Raw genomic sequence first — 13599 nt, forward strand, 5'->3', positions numbered from 1 at the left:
GAATCACTGGGTCATAGGCAGTTCCATTTTTAATTTTTTGAGGTTACTCCATGCTGCTTTCCACAGTGGCTGCACCAACCTGCATTCCCACCAACAGTGTACAAATGATGTGTTATAGTATTGTATACATGCAACCTGTATAACTTTGTAAACCAGCATCACCCTACTAAATGCAATAAAAAGTAGAAAAAAGAAATTATTTTCTTAGCATTTACAAAACTATTGGTTTAAAAGGTTAAAGGGAATTGGCAATTATGGTGGGTTTTCCTACCTTGTTTTCAAATTAACTCTCCAGAGTTGTACCATTTCACAACACCACCATTTAATTGTGAGAAAATCTCTCAATAAACTGACATCAGCATTGACTTTTGACATTTAAAAACAAAATTCTGTGTTTATTTAATAAGTCAAAAAGTACATATCTGAGCCTAAATAATTAGGAGTTGCTAGAATTTGTTACCAGATATATGTCTTCCCAAATGAGAGCCACACTGTGTAAGAAAAATAAGAAAGTCAAATCGATATAAATAAAGCTTATTTTTCAAAGAATCATCTTCATTTATTCAACAAATGAAGTTATTTGACTAATAAAGGCTGAGCCCCAAGAAAAACATTTCTGGTTACTCTGTAAACTTTATCTCAAATCTTTTGTTTAAATAAGCCTATGAAGAGGAAATAGGAGAATTGGACTTTATAGTTTAAAATGTTGGTGTATCCTTTTTGCCACATCCCAGGAAGAATAAAAAATAGATCTTTCCTAGGATACTTGTGAATTGAGGGTAGACTATTACCCATACACCTCACAACTACCTTCCTAGAATCTTGACGGTCAATAATTATAATCATAACAGCTATAATAATAATACAGTCATCTAGTCCAGGATTTTTAAAATAGTAGTTGCATCCCATTAGTGGATCCAGAAATCATTTTAGTAGGTTTTGTCTAGTGTTCTTAACATGAGGCTAGACCAGAAAATAATGTAAAATAAGCAAGTGCATTGCATGTAATAAGCCTAAGAATTATTTTGTAAAACTTTTGTTTGCACTTTGAGTGTATGATGGTGGTTTGCAGTCTGAAAGGTTGAAAAACCACTGATGTAATCTGCCTACTTCACTTGAAAAGTGAGCCTGAGTGACACTAAATGATATACAAGGATACAGAGCTGGTTAACGACAAAGCTGGGATGAGAACTAAGTTCCTCAATTCCATGGCCAGTCTCTATCCCATCATGGGGTTTGCTGAAGGCAAATCTCTCAAAGAAAAACAAGAAACAGAGTTAGGCTTAGTAGATGCTGGTATGGAATAGAAGGAACAATTGATGTTGGCACAGGTGGTGGGATCAGTAGCTTTGGGTCTCTGAGTATCTTTTCATTCAAGCCAAATTAAATTACTTACTCAATGTATAGTGGGTACACTTTACATTTAGGTTATTCAATCTTTTGCTTGCCATTATCTCTTCAAAATAACAACCAAGTGAGGCCCACACATTATCTGAATTGAGCTGTCACCAGAAATCTTCAGTGTTTTTCTCCCCACTGAGCTCATTGTACCAGGCAGGACAGATGTGGGGAATAAGATGACTGATGGCCACCTCAGCTATTGCCAGAGGGCAAGCTGGCACAGGTTGGCTCTCACTGAAAGAGTAGAAGAAATACATTTAGATACTGAGAAGTAGAACATTATTTCACCATAAATTATGGTGGCCTATTGGGAAACCAAGGCAGCAACCAGGCCTGTCTGATCCACACATGAGCTGAGTGGTCCTCACCATCAGCACTAAAGACTGAGTTGATGGGACAACCCTTTGTGCCATACTCATCTATTCATTCCTTTAACATTGATCCAGTGTTTCCTGAGGGCCAAATGCTGTGACGTGAAAGGCACTGTGAGGACTGAACTTCTGCTCAACAAGACTTCTCCCCATAACAGCTGGGCCGATTGTCTTCAAAGAGCTGATTTGAGAGGTACATTAAAATGCACATATTTGACATATTCCTGCAGTTGGTCAAGTTTGTTACATTAATCAAAGGATGTAAAGGCATGTAGCACCAGACTTCTTCATATCAGTAGAATTTGATGGAGAATAAGAGAGTGAGTCTAACCCAGAAAATTGATGAAAGCTGAGAGAAGGACTTCAAGGAGAGGAGGAAAAGGATCTGTGTCCTCTTCACAGCATTGATGATTGCCCACAACTTTTGAGACTTGGTAATGCCTAGGAATCCTCTGGGGAGCTTATGGAGATGTTCATTCTGGTGCAGGAGGTCTGGATGGGACCTGAGACTCTGCATTTCTAACAGGTTCCCAGATGATGTGTCCTGGCCAAGAACCACTCTGGAAAAGCAAGGCTTTATGTCCATTTCTAGAGACATTTCTGTGTCTCAGTATTATTTGTAAAAAGAGACAAACTGGAATTCAACTTAATGCTTCTGCTTTGAAAAATGTCATGTTTTATGCACAAACATGAATAATATTTAAACAGACAAATTTAAGATTTGTCATCAAAAAGAAAGTATAGAAGTTGAGGTTTGAAATTTTATTAGTAGGAGGTTAATAGGTGTTATGTGTTTATTTTAAAAACACCAGTCATTAATTATAAATGTCACTATTTTATCTCCAGAATAATGGAATGTGATTCTGAGGAAGAGTCAGTTTGTGTTGATCAATGTCAGTGAGAATGACAGAGGAAGAAAAATATCTTGTTCTTTTAAACGTGTAATCAGTGAAAAGAGTGTAAGGGACCTTTCGCCATGGCACTGTTTTATTCACACTTTTCTGCTGCAGCTATTTAATTGGGATATTAATCCAGTCTTGCTGACATGAATAAATATACTAAGTTACCTCTTTGTTTTCCAGACTGCCCTCTCCCCACCCCATCTTAACCAAGGCAAGCTTTATTCCAAATTTTTTAAAAATATGTGCTGAGAACAAAACAAAGAAGCTACTTTGGGGATAGGCAAACACATAAATGAATTTTTAAGTATTGAATGTAAATCAAAACAGTGGGGAAAAATATTGCTTAATAAGTAGCATTTTTTCCCAAATATTTTACATGCATGAGCAAAGTTTCCAAGCTTGGCAGCCAGAAGAGAATATTGACTTGTACAAAGTCCTTAAGGGTAAAGACTCATGCTATTTTACAGGAGTGTTGTGCAGAATTTAATTTTAGTTGGGAAACTTCTGTACAATTCTGGATTTATATCATTATATAATTATCATGAGGCATCAGGACAAAAGAACAGAGCCTTTTTTTTCTGAAAATACACATTTTTGTTTATATTCTTAAAGAGGAAATACTTTTATATGCCTATCCAATTAAACTTTAAAAAATATTAGTCGTGTCTAATTTTTTTCCTTGTTAAAAAATATCCATCATCTTGGGTCACTTTTTCTTATTAGCATGTATTTAGTTTTCTATTTGCCACCATAACAATTTCCCACAAATGTATCAGCTTAATGAACATAAATGTGTACAGTTTGGTAGGTCACAGGTCCGAGATGGGTCTCATCAGGCTAAGATCAAGGTGTTGATGGGGCTGTTTCTTTCTGTGGGGTCTGGGCAGGATCTGTTTCCTATGTCTTCCATCTTCTAGAGACCCCTGCATTCCTTAGCTCCTTCCTTAATTTTTAAATGGCAAAGATGAGTTGAGTCCTCATATCACACCAATGGAGTCAATTCTCCTGTCTCCTTCTTTTATTGTTAAAGACCCTGTGATTACATTGGACCCACCTGGATAAATCAGGCTACTCTCCCTATTGCCCAGTTTAAGGTCAGCTGAGTAGCAACCTTAGTTCCCCTTTGCCACGTAAAACACAGCATATTCTCAAGTTCCAGGAGTGAGGATGAAGAGTTCTTTACGTGTATGAGTATGTTTGGGGAGGGGAGCCATTATTCTGCCTACTGCAGTATGTTTTATCAATATTTAAGGTCTAAAAAGAAAGGACTGTTGCAATTTGAATACAGATATCACTTGTGTAATGCCATTACATCAAAATTATGTTCAGATCAAACTTCTCACTGGTGAAAAGTGCTGTGGCTCTTTTGAAGTAAAAGATTCCTCCTCTAGTTGCATTTGCATCGATTCCCATATACTCCTTTTCCAGTAATGAAAATCTTGGGGTATAACTACCCCATATGATTAAATAAATGGACCCTTTGATTTCTGGGAACTATCCAAAATGTAATGAGATGAAAAGGGTTATTTGAGGTAGCTTAGCACAGTGTTTCTCAAGCAGGGCAATTTTGCTCCCCCAGGGGATATTGGGCAATGTCTGAACATTTTTGATTATTACAGTTAGAGGGTATGTATTATTGGCCTCTAGTGGGTGCAGGTCAGGAGTGCTGCTAAACATCATGCAATGCACAGGACAGGACCTACAACAACGGATTATCCAGCCGAAAGTGTCAATCAATAATACCAAGTTAGAGAAATCTTCGCTTAGCAAGCTGACAACCTAAAACTCCCTCCACCCCCTTTTTTTACTATTTTTAAAAAAGATTTTATTTATTTTTTTAGAGAGAGAAGAGGAGGGAAGGAGAAAGAGAGGAAGAAAAACATCAATGTGTGGTTGCTTCTCATGCATCCTCCATTGGGGACCTGGCCTGCAACCCAGGCATGTGCCCTGACTGGGAATTGAACTAGCAATCCTCTGGTTCACAGCCCGAGCTCAGTTGACTGAGCCATACCAGCCAGGCCTCCCTCCCCCTTTTTAAGGGTAATTGTTTATGTTTCAAAACAGGCCAGTAAAAGCATTTGGTCAAAGACCAACTGAAAGAAATAGAGAAGATGAGTGGATCAGTGTACACCAATCTTATAGGGAAAACTCAAAGCTCAAAACCCATTGTTTGGGATAGACAATTCATCATCGTTATTGGGTAGTCAGGAATCGTGTCTAGTTTCTTTGTCCCCAGTTCTCAGCACAGTGCTTGTCAATACCAAATGCTCAAGAAGTACATAAAAAAGAAACTATAGTGTGTTAAAAGATTTGTTTATGAGTTCTAAACGTAGTGAATAAGATGTCTTCCTTCTGTATGCCTAATACTGCAACTCCGTATAAGAGCAACCATGAAATTGCTCTCTTATCAGCACTAAGAACCTAGAGTAGCCTGCTTTCTGGTCCTTCACTATAAGATAGAAGCAGCCTAGAAAGTCCTAAAAGAAATTTAACGTTAGCATTTAAAGTAAGTTTAGTCAAAGGCCATTGAGACACCAAAACTCCCCAACTTTCTCTTCCACATCTTGGTTTTACACTACGATATTTCTTAAGTTCTGCTTTTCAGGCTTGATCACACACTATGAAAATCAGTAGACTGTTTTTACTGGTGGCAAGGCCAGGCTCATAACCACCGACCATTCATATCATAAGCCTTTGGGGTCTTGCAACAATGATGAAAAATCTGATGTGAAAGATAACACTGAAAGAAAATGACTTGTGGGGTTAACTGATGAAATCGATACCTTTCTCTCTTGGTTCTTGTTTATGCTTTTCTTTTTTATCAATATTGCAGGTGTCCCTGGCTCCATGCCAAATGCATCATGGACTGGTAACCTCAGAGCCGTCAAGTGGATTGACATGGAAGATAAACACGGAGGTTGCCATGGTGAGGCATTTGTTTTACACTTGAGGCTATACCCCTTGTTGGTGCTGGCATGAAGACAGTTGTGGAATACAGGGTTCTGGCTGAGAAAACTGCTGGTATCTTTAGACCTATCTGTGGGTTATTAGAAGAGTAGCTAGAGGCTTTAAGACACAGTCCTTGAAAAGTAAATTTAAGCATTTCACTGACCTTGTCCAGGTAGGTTCAAATTGTAATGGTACTTTCTTCTTGCTAGTTTCTGCTCTCTTATTGTTGTTTATTTCTCTTTTTGTTCTTTTCAAGAGTGCAGCAGTCAGGAGAGGAAAGTGGTCAGGGTGCATAGTGATGGCATGCCATCACCACGGAGCAGGCTGGACTCTCACCCATCACGTCAGCCTCTGCTCTCTCCACAGGCAGGCTTCCGGTTGGGAGGTGTTTGCTGCAGCTCCAGCATGATGGCAGGTGACACCAATGAGAGATTTCTCTTCCAATGGATAAGAACTTGAAATTTTAAGTAGTTTCATTTCTGTAGAATCTTATGAAGAAGGGTTATTATCAGTTCTGTACACATTTCATTCAAACTATTGCCTGTTGCATGGTAGGCATATGTATTTGTCTGCTAGGGATAACAAAACAAATTCATTTTATACATTACCACAGATCGGGTGGCTTACACAAAGTAAATTTATTCCCTCATTGTCCTGGAAGGTAGAAATCCAAGAGCAAGGTGTCCTCAGGTTTGGTTTCTTTGGAGGCCTTTCACCTTGGCTGATAGATGGCCATCTTCTCCCTGTGTCTTCACATGGTCATCCCTCTGTGTGTGTCTGTATCCCAATCTCTTCCAGTAAGGACACCAGTCATACTGGACTAGGGCTTACTCATATGACCTCATTTTAACTTAATTACCTGTTTCAATATCGTCACAGTCTGAGGTATTGGGGGTTAGGACTTCAACATATGAATTTGTGGGAGGGGACACAATTCAGTCCATAATAGCACACAATTAATATGTATTCAGTGAGTGAGTGATTAAGTGAATGAACCAATGAGAGAATATGGAAGTTTGATATTTTTTCCCTGAAAAAATGAGGCTTTTCTTCCTCCACCCTTCTATTGAATCCATGGCTTCACTGACTAGTCCATCTTATCTACACCTAATTGTAGATTGCTGCTTTTCTACACCTCTCCATTATTCAACCTCATTCTTATGAGTCCCCTCCCACTGTGGATGGCGATGTCCTCACATCACTGTACAGAAATTTCAATCCATTCTTTAGCACATTCATACATTTACCTTAATTATCCTACATTTTCTCCAGGGGGCAGTTCTTGCCACCTGCCTTCATTCTCATCATGGCCTGCCTGTCTACTGGAAGGAGGAGAATGGGGAGGAGATTGCTTTGCTCTTAGAAAATGGACCATCACTGTCAGTGGGAGCCCCAATATTTGGGATATGTGTCTTTTCCACATCCTTCTATAACCCCTATTATCCTCCCTCTAGGACCACTGCAGTCATCTTCTGATCTGCTTTTCCATCTTCTCTCCAGTTGCAACCCCTGAGGACTTCTGCATCCACAATGGGGACCCATGTTGCATTCCTTTGCAGCTCTAGCCCGCCCCCACCACAGAAGCTCCCATTCCCACTGCACAGCAGCCATGCCTACCCCGCAAGTTGAGCCTTACCTCAATCTCCTTGTCGTCTCACCTTTATCCAGGTCCTATCCCAGCATAGAGGGTATAGGCTAGTCACGTTTGCATTTTTGTAGGAACCTTTACTGATCATGTGGCAGGTGTGGCAATGAGCATAGCCTCTGGCCAGGAACCTACACTGGGTACAAAGCTTGGGTAGTCCAAGCCCCTCTCAGACAAATATCTCGCTTTTCTTCTCTTGGTACCTGTTATGCCAATGAACACCTGAAGGTCTTATCAGGTTCAGAGCACAGAAATTTTTTGGCCCCCAAACCTCCATAGAAGAAAAAGAAATGAGCATAACCCAAAGGAAGTAGAATATTATATGTCAAGTCAGCAAGTCAATAATACAATCTGGACCTTCCCCTTTGGCAGCGAGTAATAGGATTTGTTCTAAACCCTTGTGCATACATACTTTGTAAGCCCTCTTAGCACTTAGAATCACAGGGCACCATTTTAGCTCTATGGTCTTGAACTTAGAGCTCTCATCTCTGATTGCGATCTCTTTGTTACCCTACTAATTTCCTTTACCAATTTATATACCATATGTATTTACTTTTTCCTAAGAGCAGAGTAGAAACTCCAAGAGGGCTAGCATTTTTGACCAAAGTGTTCATTGCTATATCCCTATGTTAAATATGTTGGTTTTTGTTGTTGTTGTTTTAAATGTGTTTGCTTTTTTAAAATTGGGATTTCCAGAGGTTCAACTTTTCCACCTCTTCCTTTTACTAGTTTCCTTCCAAGGACTCCTTGTCCAGTTTGTGTACTCTGTCAGCCATCCCATGCTGTTTTCACCAACATTTTAGGTTCCCTTGCCACATGACCCCACAAGGCTGATTCCTGCCCTTAATTATTACCATCACCCGCTTTTTGCCACTTGTGTTTCCCTAAACAGAACATTGCTGGAGAATGGTTAAGGGACCTGCCATCTAACCAGCTAGGTGCTCTTGGCTGCCTACTTATTCTTTTATTTACCTCATTATTTTCCTGGTGCCCTTCCTGCATACACTATTTTGGCTTTCCTGCTCACCTTTAAGCTCTCAATTTTATGCTAAACCAGCCTTTCCACTATCAAAAAATGAACATTTCAGCTCTAGGAAGAACTTTTAAGACATTTCATCAAAATGTCCTTATCAATTACTTTTTCATATCATCCTTTTACTCCATCTTAGAGTATTTTGGGTACATTCTTTTATTGTTCTCTCCTGGTTCAAGAGGAAAAGTTACCCATCCTCACAACCGAGGTCACCATCTGTGGTCTCAGTTATGTGTGGGTTCCCTTAAATTATCTTCTTGCTCTCTTGCATCCCCAGTGTCTTCCCCTCTGCTGATTCTTTTCCTTCTCTCTGGTAGTATGTACACTGCAAGTATCACCTCTATCCTGAAGACCAAGTTGTCTGTATACCCCCTGCTTGATACAAACTGAAGTATTCTCTCCTGTTCACTTGCATTTTCTTAAGCATGGATATGCTGCCTATGCATTCAGTTCCTCTCACCACCAAATTATTCTTATACCTCTTACCCAGGTATTCTTTAACTTCTCACCACTCTGGCTGCTTTCCCCAGTGACTTCACTCTCTATTGTACTTCCTCCCTGTCACGCTGAATTAATCATCCATCAAGACCTGTCAGTCCTTATGTGTTCAGTCTCTAATATCCTTTCTTTCCCACTCACAGCAACCATCAACTTTGAATGACCTTTCTGGTTTCCATTGAGTTGGTAGTCTCTTGATCAATTTCTAATGTACCCTACAAAGGTCTGCAATATTAATCTTACTAAAATGAATTTCATCATTTGGTTCTTCCGTTCAAAAATCTTTTGATTCTTCACAATTATGGGATAAAAAAGGCTCAAGCCTTTAGTCTGCTTTATGTCAGTCACCCATAGTAGTTCTATTATATGCCAAGAAACCTCTGAAGAAAAATCCCAACTTCTTACCATTCTAGTTTCTAACCCATTCCCCCAATAAAACTCCCTATTTTAGCAGAAAATTCCTGCCTTGACACTTTTTTCAGAGGCATTTTTCTCCAACTGAAACCACCTGATGCTTGCTACTTCTACCCATCTGCTAATTCTCCACTCATCCTTTTATTCAAAAATTATGAATTTAACACCTAATATTTGTCAGGCTCTGTTCCAGATGCAGAGGACATAGAAGTGAACAACCTGAAATTTCAGCTCTTCTGGAGCTCATATTCTTATCTGGGGAGAAAGACAATCTTAACAGTTCTCTGTTAAGGAAGACAATAAAAAAAGTAGTATTTTTCTTCATGGCACTGCTTTTACATAAAGTGAGAAAATAAAAATTAATCAGGGAAGGAGGAAAGGAGATCAAAGACACCCTCACTGAGAAGATGGCCTGGAAACGGAGATCTGGGGTGGTGAGAGCAGGGACCCTGAGTATGTCTGGGGAAAGGGGGAAGTGCAGGGGATGGAAAGCAAAGAGGGATTCTCAAGTAGAGCATGCCTGGTGTGCTTGGGACCAGTAAGGAGGCCATTGTGTCCATAAGGGGTGAGCAGTGGTTATTAAGGGTTATAAGTGATTGAGCAAGTGGTGGAGGTAAGTCCAGATTATAAGGGGCTAGACTCTGAGAAGTCTTAAATGCCATTGCTAGGATTTTGGCTTTTATTCCACATGAGATGAGAAGCCATTGAAGCAGAAGAGACATGGCTGATATGCTGAGAATATACGAACTGGCAGAGGTGGAGGCAGTGGAAACCAGTTATTATTGCAACAACTCAAGACAGGAAGAGGGAGATGGCTTAGAACAGGATGGGAGTAGTAGAAAAGTAGTCAAATTCTATTAGTATTTTGAAAGTTGAGCTGACAGAATTGCTGACAGATTGAATGTAGGGTGTGAGAGAGGGGAGAAGTGTTCAAAGCACCAAACAATAGAATTGCTGTGGATCTTGACGGGGAAGACTTGGACAGGATTAAGGAATGCAGTCCTGACGTGTTGTATTGGCTGGGTTTATTACTCATCGAGGCACTTAGAGAGACTAGGCCGGAGCTCCAGGAAGCAGCCTGACCAGGGCAGCCCATAAAGACATCTGTACACTTCTGGAACTTCTCATCCCTAAGTCTTAATTTGATAATACATGAATTGCCTCATGATGCCTAGTGTGTTATTGCTTTGTGTTGTTTAACTCTCATTGTCTTCAAATATGTATTTGTACCCTTTGTTTTTCTATAAAGAATTGAACTTCTTTGTAGGCTGGACTGACACAATTATGTTTCATTAGAATCTCACAGCACTTGGCACAGTTTTAGGTACTCAGTAGTCAGGCACTAACTCTTCCACTGTGCAAGTTCCCTGACTTTTGAAACCAAGCATGTTTTGATCTGTCTTGTTCTCTCCTTTGCAGGCCACTATGTCCACGGCATTTGTATCTATGGAAATGGAGATTTAAAGTGGCTGATTAATTCACCAAGCCTTTTTGCTAACAAGTTTGAACTTACTACGTACCCCCTTACTGTAGAATGCCTAGAATTGAGACTTCGAGAAAGAACCCTAAATCAGAGTGAAACTGCAATACAACCCAGCTGGTATTTTTGATCTACTGTAACTCATGAATAAAGGGAAATCGCAATTGGGAGGAAGAACCTTTGTGAGAAGACTTTGCCTTGGTTAACATTTTAAGGACTGAGGTTATGGCTTCAGGACCTGGCTACCCTATCACATGTTACAATATCCACTGGACACTGTGAAACACATTAACAGGAAGGCTGCATGGAGCGATCCTGGCACTTTGGCCACTCTGGCTGTTTCTAGATGCTCAACTCTATGTCCGTTTGTTGTTCTGATCAAGGATCAGTGTAAGTGCCCTCATATCTTTGCATCAGATAGTCATCATATATAAATGTTCTAATCAAAAGGAGGATTGTAGGTAATATAACTTAGGAAAATAAAAACTGGGTTTCTTTGAAGAGGCAATCATTTATAACAGATCTATAGTCACATATTAATGGACACCGCTCTTTGCTCAGCTGCACACAGACATATAAGCAGCTTTCAGGGTAACTCACCTATCTTCTCTAATACTTGAGCTACTAGAACTGAAAACTAGATCCTGTTCCTGACTTTTAAAGCTAGCATTTTCAGTTTACTTGTCTGAAGTTCTGTATAGAATAGACAGTCATTAGGAGACAGAATGTGTTTTAAGACAGCAGTCCCTGCCAGGTGCTTCAGTAAAAGGACTTACTGAACAGAATATTAGAACAGAATATTTCTCAATTTTGTCAGAACGTGACCTGATACCTCAAAATTAATCACTTTCCTCTTCGTAACCACCCTCTCAACTCCCACCAAAGTTCTCTTACTTGCAAAATGGAAACCAAATTCTATCCATAGCGTTTTCTGAGCAGTTTACAATGCCTGGTGCTGATAAGAATGCCTAGGTGTTTAAGAGCTTTCATTTGTGGTTGAACATCTGTCTCATTTATCCCTTGTCCATTCATTCATCCAATTCATTCAGCATACAGTCAATAAATATTTCTTGAGTGTCTAGTATACACTATACATGTGCAGAGACAAAGCAGGAAAATTAAGACGGAAGCTTTTTCACTCTAAAAATCTCGGTAATAATGTTAACATTGGAAAGACTGCTGTAGAGAACCTTAAATAATGGTTGTATTTTAATACATTCATATGTAGGATTGTAGATTGTGATATCAGTAATTACAAATTGAGGCTTAAATCAGAGATTATTTGAAAGAACAGAACGAGGAGACAGAAGCTAAAAAGCCTATTGTGTTCAAGGCATTATGCTAGCTCACCTTTCAAACCTCACAACCCTCCTGTGAGGTCCTCATTATTTATCCCCGTGTTGCAGATGAGGTCAGTGAGGCTTAGAGAGGCTGTTGCTAAGCACTAAGAAACACGTTCCTGCCTGACACTTGGGATTCTCCTACTGGTCTTAGTTCATTTCCTGAGGTACAATATTAGAGAAGGTGAAATGTAGCCATATTTACTGTACCAGAGAAGGTAGGTTTTAGGAATGATCTCAGTGTTAAAATTGAGAAAAGGTCCCATCACCTCAGAACAATGTGAAGCCTGTGTTTGTATTACACTGATCTATTAAGTTCCTCAATATTTATTCTGATGAAAAACACTTACTACAACTAATAATGCATTTAATTAATGTAATTTTTTCCCTTTATTCTACAATTGTACCTGTTGAAAGTTAACCATATTTAAAGGGAGTGACTGAAATAAAGTTTTCTTTGCTCCTGCTGCTTAAAGGGATGGAACTATATTGGGAGATGAAGGGCTGAGTGGAGGGAATACAGCGAGAACTAATGACAGAGTCCTTTTTCAACTTATTCAAATGACACCACCTGAAAAGAAGAAATGTTTTACACTGGATCTTTCTCACATAGAATGAGAAATCTTTTGGAATAGATGTTTACATGTTCATTGCTGGTCATGCCTCCTGTGTCTTTAATACTTTAACATTGGAAGAGTGTAGTGTTGGGCTAGTGGGTTTCTCCTCCCCGTGGAGATGCCCCAAAACTACTGAATCTGTGTTTGATTTGAGTAATGTTCCACATTGTTTCCTTGGAAATAAATTAATATATTGTTTTCCACCTTTGGGGCTGTTGTGTATTTTTAGTTGATGGTTGGTTAATATCCGCCACATAGCATGTTTTACAAGATAATTCTCCTAGCATTTAAAAATATCTAAATAAGCATATTTATACATACACAAATACATGTCTAAAAAATGTCCATCCACTGAAAAATAATTAAACTTTCCCTTTTTGGAGTGTTGGGGAGAGTTTTGAGAATGATAGGAAAGACCTGACTGGTGTGGCTCAGTTGCTTGGGTATTGTTCTGTAAAGTGAAAGATCACTGGTTCAATTCCCAGTCAGGGCACATGCCTGGGTTGCAAGCTCAGTCCCCAGTCTGGGTGCGTACGAGAGGCAACTGACCAATGTTTTTTTCTCACATCAATGTTTTTCTACCTCACTTTCTCTTTCCCTCCCCCTCTCTCTAAAAATAAATAAAATCTTTTAAAAATATGGACAAGAATATTAGGGAAGAGAATATAATGGAAAATCAATTTTATTTAAGTTGGGTACAACTATTTTAAAATTTTAGGCAGGCATAAGTTATTTTTCTATATATACCTGCTTTATTAATTTTTTTAAAAGATTTTATTTATTTATTTTTAGAGAGGGAAGGGAGGGAGAAAGAGAGAGAGGAAGAGAGAAACATCAGTGTGTGGTTGCTGGGGGCTGTGGCCTGCAACCCAGGCATGTGGCCTGACTGGGAATCAAACCTGCAACACTTTGGTTCACAGCCCATGGTCGATCCACTGACCTACACCAG

At 39.4% G+C, this 13599-nt stretch overlaps 1 protein-coding gene across 2 annotated transcripts in view; it reads left to right on the forward strand.

The window, feature by feature from the left end:
- Positions 1 to 12855, forward strand: part of LOC114496371 (N-acetyllactosaminide beta-1,6-N-acetylglucosaminyl-transferase) — a 75100-nt gene extending 62245 nt beyond the window's left edge. The window contains exons 2-3 of one of the 2 annotated variants that reach the window (XM_036026559.1): positions 5508 to 5600; positions 10633 to 12855. In XM_036026559.1, the coding sequence (XP_035882452.1) occupies positions 5508 to 5600; positions 10633 to 10823 (284 nt within the window). In that variant the 3' untranslated portion in view covers positions 10824 to 12855. The remainder of the gene's footprint in view (positions 1 to 5507; positions 5601 to 10632) is intronic. The other variant, XM_028511703.2, reaches the window with a different exon arrangement.
- The last annotated feature ends 744 nt before the right edge of the window (positions 12856 to 13599 follow it).

Source organism: Phyllostomus discolor, chromosome 5 (genome assembly GCF_004126475.2).
Source record: "Phyllostomus discolor isolate MPI-MPIP mPhyDis1 chromosome 5, mPhyDis1.pri.v3, whole genome shotgun sequence".
NCBI classification, from domain to species: Eukaryota; Metazoa; Chordata; class Mammalia; order Chiroptera; family Phyllostomidae; genus Phyllostomus; species Phyllostomus discolor.